Here is a 10,957-nt window from a genome sequence, read left to right on the forward strand (position 1 = left end):
AGGCCATAAGCACAAATCCGGGGTTAGTTCTGTATGTTAGTTGTGATCTTCATGAAAAACAAGATGCTGAAATATTTTGCATGACAGACTTGAATCTTTGGCTCATGATTATAAATCTAAAGTCTGCAGTAACAAGAGGCAGGTTGGAATAGGAACATCTCACACTTTTTATTTATTTATCCTCATAACTCTACCATGATGACGGAAAGTCTACTCTTGTTAAGAGCAGTAACATTTTCCCCATTCCATAGAGGGGAAGAAGATGCATCAAAGTAGGTGACCTGAATCAGGTGTAAATTTTCCTACACTTGTAGCAGACAATGAGACCAAGTTTCTGGACTCCCCTTCTTGCCTAAATTCTCATTTGTAAGTTGCTGTTGAGGGATCAGCTGGGATGGTTTGTCCACATTTCAAACAAATTGGAGACGAATTTAAGGACCCTACCCCTACATCAAAGATCACAGTTCAGTGCCAGTGCTTATTCAGTCCCTGCTGTCCAACAGTGCCGTAAGCTACTGACAGTATCAGCTGTGGCAGAGCTTCGGGATGTCTGTCAGAACTGTCAAATCCATAAAATCCAGAGAATACTTCCCAGCCAGAGCTGCCTGGGGCAGATTCACACCTAAGTATTGAAAAGTCTGTATATATTCACGCTTCCTTCCACTCCTTTCATGGACGAAGTAAGCGTATTTGCCAGGCATCTAATACTTTACCCTAAGCCTAACAGTCCATTTGGTATTTTCTTATAGTAAAAGCACATCGGTTCCAGAGAAAGATACTGCTGTAAAATATGTGAGAAACTAACAGCTTTAATTACTTAATTACAAGCTCACTTGAGTCTTCTAACAGCTAGATAAATGGTGAAAAGAACTGATTAATGACAAGCCTAAGTCAAAATAAGCACAAACCAAACCATTCTACTTGATTGTTTGTGGTAGCTAGAGCTGGATGACTTTGGTAAGCTATTTAAGAAAGCATATATCCAGCAATGTATGACCTAAAATGATACCTTTTTCTCTGGAGAATAGCCTTATTCTCAAAGTTTGGATTCAGACCTGAGTTCTCTCCAAGCTTAGGTTTTTATAGGGCTCCTTTTAGACACAAGGGCTAGTACTGATTGATTTTGATTTTTTTTTTATGAATTCATCAAGGGGATATTTTTCTGTGAAAAATATCTTTGTTAAAAATCCTTGGACATTGTAAAAGAAAATAACTCTCAAAAGAATTCAAGTCTAGCCTGACCAATTTTTATTTTCAAAAGAGGTATTTCAATTTTTAACACAAGAAAGGTATCTTGAAGAGCACACCTGAACAGCAAGCTAACTTCTTGCAGAATAAAAAAAACGCCAGAGAAGTTTCCATGGGCTCTAATCATTAAGATCCAGTTTTCAAAAGCCATATGAATCTCTAAATGGCATAAATGGTAAAAATATTTTTAATGTAGAAAGATGTTCTTAAAGTACAAAGAATATATACTGTCAGCTTGCTTATGTAGGCCAATAAGCAAGAAAAGGAAAATTCTGCAGTTCATCTGTAAATAAAGCATGCACCCGTAAAAAGAAGTAAGCAGTTTTTTGAATGCAGCCAAAATTCGGCACCGACAGACCTGCTTAAGAGAAAGCAATCGTTCTGTATGGGCTTAATTACACACAGAGATACATCATTTTCTACTATAAATAAGTTAAAAGCAGTTGATAATAGTGGAACTGTATTGATGCTCATCCATTTCTTTTCCCTCTTCCATATTTTGGAAGAACTGCATAGTATTCTATGCTGTTCAGCATTTTAAGAGCTTTTTAAAAAGTTGAAAAACCTGAAAAATGAACTTGAAAATAGGAAAAAGCTGACATTTTATTATTTTATTATATACTCTTGTCTGATAAGAAATCTGTGACATCATTTTAGAAAATAACATTCTAAATCATACAAATATTTTACAATTGCAACTTATCATCTGTATTTAAAGAAAACAGCAGCATAAGCCCATCAGAAGGCTAATGTAATTTTAATGTACCTCTGCATATGTACTGTTATTCTCGTTTACAAAGCCCTATTAGGTGCAGATGGAAGAAGGGCTTTTTTTAGGGGTTAGGTTTTAAAGTAGTAAATAAGCAACATGGAGAGTCAAGTCAATAGATGAGAATTAGACAACAGTAACTCACTTGCCTTCTGTAGGAGCTTGCTACCTAGGTAAAGTGCCAGCATAGTGTCTACCATTTTAAATATCACAATGTTCACACAGATAATACACAGAAATAGGCAGGGTTGCATTTACTACACCCCATTTTTAATAAAAAACTTTTCTCATAAACAGATATTTCCAACTCTTTTGCATAGTCTTGTATGAAAACGCTTATAATCTTTGCTTTTAGATGCAACCATATATAATGAATATACTAGAATTGCACAGCAACACTTAAAAATCTACATAATTTAGAAATTTTAGTTATCTAAAGTCATTTTTTGCAGCGTCTCACTCTTGCTGCCTAATAAGTTGGTTAGAATTCAAATACTATAGAAATAATGCTACAAAGAAAACTGATCAAGTGCCATTTACAAAGGTACAAAATATACAGCAATGTTAACGTCTCATTAAATAAAATATACAGATTCACTGATGTTCCAAATCATTAGCTAACACCTTACTTTAAGGGATAAACTTCCAGGGAGCTTTTCCTCCCCAACATAGGAGAATTACACAACAGTTCCTTTCCCTGGATGTTTATGCAATGAGTCATGTTCTTTTTAACTGCTGCTAATAAAGGACTGAGTTGAACATTCTGCATAGTGAGGACCAAAAATGATCCTTGGTGGAACTGCAGTAAAGTCAATGGGAAACCCTAGAAATCCGTTTCACCTAAGGTATCACAACCTATTTAAATATTTATAGCAATAATGCCAATCATTGTCACTGTGGTGGCTGTTAAACCTCCACGACAATTCTCCTGTAATCTAGCAACCGACGTACCATTAAAATAAAGTGTTGCCAACATACTCTGTGTTCACTCTGTTGTTAAAATAGTGAGCTATGAAAACTGCCTACTTATTCTTAAAGTGATTTCCCTGAAAATAAATGAATTTTAGAAAAAATAGCATGTTCCCACTTAAACCAGCCATTGTAATTTAACAGTTTGGAATGAATGGTAAGTGCCTGTATGTTAGGTTAGCAAAGAGGTATAATACCAGCTACAATTACAGCAGTGTCACATCCCTGTTGTTTACTCTTGGTCCAGGCGTATATTAACCATGGCAAAGCATCGGCCTATGCTCTGAAAGAATGGTACGACAAAAACATCTGTCAGGCTCTTCCATATGGTTTGCACTGAAGGCAAGACCATGAGACAGGTTTTCACGAAAGGCACCACAATCCTGTAAAAGAGAAAATTGAAGATTTGAAGATTGCTGCTGCTATAGCACGGGGACATCAGGATAACCAAACACAAGTGTGAGATCTTATGGAAAAGGAAGTGATGACCTTATTACTCTAAATCTCTAAGCAAGTTGATTTTAAACTTTTGCACACATTCTCCATCAATTTTGTTTGCTCACAGCCTCACACCTGCACACGCAGAAGCACCATGATGCATGTGGTCCTCTGGCCAGGATCACTTGTGTGCAGCACAGGGGACAGGGGACGCCAGTTTTCTTTTCATCATGTCTCTGCTTCTTAATTAGCAATGCTGAGCTAATTTTTGGACATGCCTTTTACAGAGATGAACTTCTGGTGTTGTCTCCCTGCTGCTGGAAGGGCTGGTGTACGTGATATGCTGCAACCTTGCTGCCACTCCGCTGTGGCTAAAGAACAATGTTGTCCCCTAAGGACTCATTTGCACTGTGGGCATATCCAAATGTGGGTCTTTGGGGCTTGACAGAAACAACACGTTCCCCAGTTTGATCGACTGGGAACAGCACTCTTTACGATCTCTTCTTGCTCTGCTGTCTCTTCTGGTGTTTCTTTTATCCATCCCTCTCTCTCACACACACAAATGCACACGGCCTTTCACATCTCATTCCTACCAATCTAACATTGCTGTTACAAGTTGCTACAATAAACAGAAACAGTAAAGCAATATCCAGTTACTTTAGATTACTATAGTACAGAGACATGCCGAACCTCAGAAAAATGGGATCTTGCTGATACTGTAAAGTTTTTCATTTGTGGGTGAGAAACTAATGTAGAATGAGGTCAAAACTCCTGGTCGGGGGAAAGATCTTTTTATTCACTCAGGGTGCATACTTGAAAGTACTGTGCTTTCATCCGCTTTCTTCTGGGCATGCTCTCCATACGTCCCAATTCCAAAGCAATATCATTAGTGGTGGCTTAAGCCAAGCATACTAACAGCAAGAGGCGAGTCAGAAGCGCACATATGGGCAGCTCAGGAGGGCCAGTGGATACAGGATAACCGATCACACTATTTTAAGTTATTCTCCTTTCTTAATCATTTACTGGCCAAAAAAAACCCCTGATCATTTCACTAAGCTGGATGTTCTTACTTGGGTGCAGACAAATTAAATGTATAAATATTTTATGTAATACAGAAGTGGTACTAGAACAAGGTTTTAAAAAATCTCTGTGCCATATATAACATAATTATTTCCTAAATTGGGCAGAAGAAGCTCTAGATTCTCTTGATAAAGATAATAAACCTGTTCTAGTTTGCTGTTGCATTCAAAATTTAAGATCCCAGTCTTGCATCCACATAATTCCACTGCAGAACTCTCATTGACCTTGGTTGGAATGACAGAAAATATTTAATTTACTATTTCATCATACGTCTGAAAAAAATACATAAGTATTGTGTATTTCCGATGAGCACCCCTCAGAATAACAAAGTAGAAGAAAATCTGGCACATTTAAAAAAAGTTGAAGCTTAGAAATGTAAAAAGTCAAAAAGAATTATTTTCAGTGTTTATCTAACTGGATTCTCAGCTTTTATCATACAATGCAAGCCATATACTAGTTTGTCTATGCTGCACTCTAAGCTAACACACATGGATTTAAACAAGAATAGTTTTTCTAAAACCTTCTCTTCTTTTGTCTCTGCTGAAACAGCTAGTAATATACACACCATATAGAACTGTGAGCGCTACTGCAATAATGTGTCTCTAGTTTTAAACTGAACGCTGTAAACTATGTGTTTTATAACCACCTATAGTATCACTGAATATAGAATAGATAATTTATAGAGAATAAAATTAGGGCTTCACCTGTTAGAATACAGCTGATAAACATCAGTAATGCAAAAGGAAAAAAAAATTGGTATTTCTCCAAGCAACACAGGGAAAACACCAGAAATGGCTACTCAGTTTGTGTTGACTTCACCCCTTTTCCATTTCAGTTAGTTCATAAAAGCTATGTCACTGCTCCTTTACTGCCATGTAAAATTAATTTGGCCTGCATATTTTTTAAATCTAACTGAACTGGAGGGAAGCAGAAACGCCGACATTTCTATTGGACCCTCTGTCGACAGCATCACACAGAATACAAACTAAACAAATACCACACTATGCAGAAGTTTCAGAGAAAGATGTAGTGAATCACCAAGATGTCATAAGGAAAGGCTGGATCATACTACTTGCAACTGCTGGAGAGGTCATTCACACAGTACCAGAACTCCACCTCTTTTGATAATGTTAAATACAGTAAATATAAAAATGTTTTGGTAATGTTTTATAATTTTTTAGCACTTGCTATCCAATTTTATGGTAAATGCACACGAAAAACAATGTAGGCTAACTCTGTAGGAGGTTATGTGAAACATGGTAACAAACAAATCTAATTAATGTAAATAACTTTCAGTTTAGACTACAATTACTCAAACAGTTTTCCTCAGAGGAGAAAACTCTTTACACCCAAGAGAGCAGTAAAAGGTATTTTCTAAGTTTTAAAACATGTGAGTGTGTCTATAGATGTATCTACATGTATATAAGTACGCATCCGGTTCTGCATAGGATATGTTATCCTACTGTGCAGCATTTCCAAATCATCAGAGGGTGCAATGTGCCTTCCGTGGAGTGAAGCACACTTAAAAAATAAATAACCAAGCCCATTAGAAGCTATGTATTTGTTTTTGTGACCTGTCAAATAAACAGTAACATATATATCCTTCACTCACAATGCTGTGGGTTTTCCCCACTCTGCACTTCTATTCACAGAGACAGTAACTGCTTGCTTGAGTAATGTCTAACAGTGGAAGTAGAGTCAGCATATCCTGAGGTTATCAACATTTACTGCAATATTGGTACTACTAGTTTTACCACATAGTACAGCATTGCAAGGAAAATCAAAGCTTTGTTGAATATGGCATCTAAGCTGAAGCATAGACAAGGTTTTTCAACTACCTGTATGACCTTTCATTGAATCTTGCTATGTATATATATCATAAAATACCCGTCCTTTCAGTAAGTAGAAGAAATCACCTCTTTTGGGAACTGTTGAACTGAAAAGAGCAAATTATCCCATTTTTTCCATCCTGTCCTGTTTTCTCTTTTTTCTGTTCAAGGCATGACATCTACAAAATTATACCCATCAACCTTTCTCACTTTTGCTCACATTACTTTTTTTTCTGCTAATCCCTGAGGAACATTGTTGAGAAGCAAACACTTCTTGGAAATGGCAGAGCACAATTCCCACTGATAAGGGTATTTTCAGTTCAAAGCAGCTCAACTTTTCACAGAGTTGGGCAACCTGGTTGGAGTAGTCATTCACTATTAATTCAGATTCCCGCTTCCAAGTGAAGAATCACATATTCACCTGTAAAGTTTTTCAAAACAGAGCCTCAGACATGTCTTAATGCTGTTTTTCAAATGCTATACCATTCAGTGGTTAAATTACCTAATTCCAAGTATGCACATGTACTACATCATGATTTCGAATTGAAAGTCTTGCATGGCTTTACAATACAAGCAAGCAGTTTGCAAAGCTTCTTGTTGAGTCCCATTAACCCTTGGGATATTTATGACTGACGCACTAAAGCCTTCCAGGACCCATACGTGGTATATGGAGTGCATTAAAACCAAAAATTATATATCCCAGGACCTGGGTAGGCTGGAAAAGATAAAACTAAAAAGGAAGCAAGACAACATTCACCTACTTCCTCTTCAGAAGCCAAGGGATATATACTGTACATGAAAGAAGAGGCATCAAGGCAACACCAGATCATTTAAGGTGGGTCTTCATGGCATAGCGGTACTGTAATTTCTTTTGATTTCAGACAGATAGTAGGGAGATTGTTTTGGGATTGAGTATGATAGCAATAAGTGATGTAAATGGAGTTGTGGAGAAAGAGGTAAGAGATGATGCATGTCCATATCTACTTCTAAGGCTACTGGAGAAGCAGCCTTCCTTGAACTGGCTTGTATGTAGGTCACCAACCTGCTAGCTGGCACAGTTTCAGCCCATCAGTATCTTTTACCAGGTAGTGTAAAACTGGATTCTGGCTCAAGCAGCCAGTTTGAGAACAGAAACAGAATATGCTCCATCTTTATAGTTAAAAAATTAATATTAAAGTGTATTATGTATTTCTTACTCAGCTTGCTTTCTGCTTTCTGCTTCCTTCGTTAGCAATCTTTTTGCTGGTGAAAGACAATATCTACTATCACGCATGAGGGGGGGCAACTCATGAGGTGCCCTTGATACCAGAGGAATGCTGCGTCAGAGTTTTGTGGATTTTTAGCATGCTGACAAAACGGCAACAACATGTGTGACAACCAACAGAGCTTTGTGCCTGAGCACGTCCAAAAGTTGTTGAAACACCTTCGAATTTAGCCTCAGGAAAGGCTCCCCTATGACAGATCAACATCACCATCTCACTGGTTTGGGTGATGAAAGTGAGGCACAGAGACTGATAAGCCCTCCTGCAGGCAGCCACGTGGGAGGGTGTGCTCCAGGTTTTCCCATGACGTTTCAACAGCTGAAGACAACAGTTATAATGGAATTCCCTTCCTCTCACCCACAAAACAAGGAGTTACTATTTTTTTCAGACCCAAGGGGGCTACATGGGAGCCCGTACCATGTGTTTAGGATCCCTACACCTGCACTGTTCCTGTGCTACCCTGTCAAACGCAGAAACTTTGACCTCTTTACTCTCAAGAAATCTGGAACATGGAGAACTGCAGAGAAGCTAACTTAGTGTGTTCTACCTTTGTGTTGGAACAAATCCAGCTTGTGGTTGTGGGAAGATGAGACAGTGCTGGCTTTGGATGGTAGCACTGGATGGGGTCCAAGGGGGTGCAGATAGTGCTACCGAGTTATATGATTCTTTCACACTCATCCCAGGTGTAAGGAAGATCAAAATGAAAGATCACTTCTGTAGTGACAATGAACATAGGGAAAGAAAATTAGTTGTTGGGGAAGCAAGTGTGTTCACAGAAAGTCAAGGGAAACTTTTCAAATTAAATGCCACATTCAGACAGTCCTATTTCAGCTGTACTGAGAACCCACAGTTCCTGAGAGAATCACAAGGGACTACTTGCATAAATAGAAACTGACCTCTGAGTCCTGGTTCAGTGAAACTCATGCCTATGTATCCAGGCTGTGAAATCCAGATACAAGATCATTCTGAAGCACAAAAACTTATTACAGTCTTAATACATTCAGCATTGATGAATTCTTCCATAGATATTCCACTACTGGCAATCTCTGTGCTCACCGTACCCTTCTGCAGTCACACAGTACGCTACAGCACAGTGACAGCTGACTGACCTAAAAGTCTGGGCACACTATACAGTGTTCATAATAATTTGAGGACCAGAGAAGTAGCAGGTGGGCAGCTCTAAACTACATTGCAACTCCTTTGGATATTATGCAAACTCTATGCTCCAAAATTCGAATTAATCAGTTTTCGAAGTGGCTCATGACAATATCAACAACCCAAACTTCCATTCCACTTACAAAAACTGAAATCTGCACCCACAAGATTGCAATCACAGGTTCAGATAACCAATGTATTCCTACTGCTTGGAGTTTGTTTCCCGTGTCTGAATTGTATTTTGTTTTCCTTAACAACTTCTTCATGATTCCAGTGTTACCCAAGTCAAATGAGACTTTGCCCAAAACCCATGTGTATGGAAAATCCTGGTTTGCATGAATGATGTTGATAATCTGCATTCATCCCTTCCTCTGCAGCCTGCTGGATTCTCATCTCTTTCTTCAGCGTCATTCTTTTCCCTGTCTATCTTCCTTTTCCACAATCATCTGCCTTTCTGGTCTCAGGGTACTCTTCCCTGATACTTTGCCAGTATATTCTGTTTAAAGTACACCACGTTTGCTGTGACTTAGAGGGCTACTGTATTTGCCTGTGAACCTGGGCCATGGCCAAAAGCAGCTTTCCTGAGCTCAGCAGGGGTTTTTTGCTTAGGTGGAAGTGCTTTGGGGCACTGCACCTAGAGATGGCCGTGAACCAGGTGCAAAGCAGTGACAGTGGATTTTGTGGCAGTAGCAAAGAAAGAGCGAGCTGGGCCCTCAAAAGCTTTCTTCAGTCTGTGAGGAAAAAAATGACAGAGGTAACCGTACTGAGAAGGTGTCAGGTGGTAAGTAATACTTCTGCCCAGGTCCTTCATTTCAAATACACGTTTTAACGACTTCCGTACTCCAGTTAAAAAAAAAAGAAGCAATCATTATTATTACTCCAGATGCCAGCTGAGGCTGGAATGCATTGTGGTAGGTGTCATACAAAAAGTAAAAGAGGCTCTCTGCCCCAAGGAGGTTACACGGACATGACAGACCGCTGGTAAAAGCAAGGCAGGGAACTGAATCACAGGGAAAATACTGTTTTCATTTCTCTCCCTTTAAAAATAAAGCAGATAATGTAAGCTGATCTGACTACCGGTAGTAAAGACAGTGTTCAGCAGTTAGGCAGTAATGCTACAAGAGGAGAGTTCTGCTGAGCTGTCTGCAGAGCCCACGCACTGAGGAGCAACAAAACGCACTTACCAGATGTGCAGACAGCTGAGCACCGCGAAGACGATCCCCACAACCAGGGCCAGCGGTATGGCAAGGACCAGAGTCAGGAGCTTGTAGATGAGGTACTTGCTGAGCTCAAAGAGAGCGTGGCTGCAGATCCAGACTTTGTCGAAGGAGTGGGTTAGCTCGGGCTCCGCGATCACGTCCTCGAACCCCAGCTGGAACAAGAAGCGGCTCTGTCCTTATGCGGAGCTGGGACGAGGGGAGACCGCCGGGTACCCGCGCCCGCCGAAGGCCCCGGCCCGGCCGCCAAGCCCGAGCCCGAGCCCCAGCCCGAGCCCCAGCCCCGGCCCCGGCCCCGGCCCCGGCCCCGGCCCCGCCCGCCCCGCGGCCCGGCGCAGCTCCCGCCGGGCCGGGTCCCCGCGGCCGGGGGCCGGCGCGCACCTGGAGGTGGGCGTTCAGCCCGCGGGGGTCGCGGTCCAGCTCGTCCTCCGCGCACTTCTCCGCCTGCGACAGCGTGGGGCCGCCGCTCCGCGGGAAGTTGTCGTCGTCCATGAAGATGCGGGTGTCCGCCTTCTCCGTCTCCAGCCCCATGGCGCTGACCGCCGCTCCGCGGCTGCCGGCCCGGCCCTGCCCTGCCCCGTCCGCTGCCGCGGCGCCCGCGGCCCCGCCGGGCTGGGGCGGAGCGGGGCTGCCCGGGACACGCCCCGCGGGCCGCGCCGCCGCCGGGGCCGGCAGCAGGAGCGGCGAGGCGCCGCCGGACCGGGCGTCGGGCTGGGCGCCGCGGGGCAGCGAGGGAGCCGCCGCCCGAAGCGCCTGCTAACAGCCCACCCGCCCCGCGGCTCGGCGGCCGCTTTCTGGGTCGGGCCTTCAGCCGGGCTCCCCCTCCAGCTGTCGGGAGGCGCCGGCCGTGTCTGGTTTCCCCGCTCGTTTGAAATCCCCGGCCGGCAGGCCCCGCGCCCTTTCGCTGCGGCCTCACGCTGGGCTGAAATTGTGGGAGCGGGCGTTCGTGGCATTGCCGCGACAGGCAGCGGGAAAAGAAAAGTCGAGGCG

At 42.2% G+C, this 10,957-nt stretch overlaps 1 protein-coding gene across 1 annotated transcript; it reads right to left on the reverse strand.

The window, feature by feature from the left end:
• Positions 1-1,231: 1,231 nt before the first annotated feature.
• CAV2 (caveolin 2) lies at positions 1,232-10,506 on the reverse strand. Its single transcript, XM_059816478.1, has 3 exons — positions 10,349-10,506; positions 9,935-10,122; positions 1,232-3,369 (listed from the first exon to the last, which is right to left on the reverse strand). Exons 1-3 carry the CDS (start codon positions 10,496-10,498, stop codon positions 3,219-3,221), a joined length of 489 nt encoding a protein of 162 aa, XP_059672461.1. The 5' UTR covers positions 10,499-10,506; the 3' UTR covers positions 1,232-3,218.
• Positions 10,507-10,957: the final 451 nt, after the last annotated feature.

The sequence above is a fragment of the Gavia stellata genome, chromosome 4, assembly GCF_030936135.1.
Source record: "Gavia stellata isolate bGavSte3 chromosome 4, bGavSte3.hap2, whole genome shotgun sequence".
NCBI lineage: Eukaryota > Metazoa > Chordata > Aves > Gaviiformes > Gaviidae > Gavia > Gavia stellata.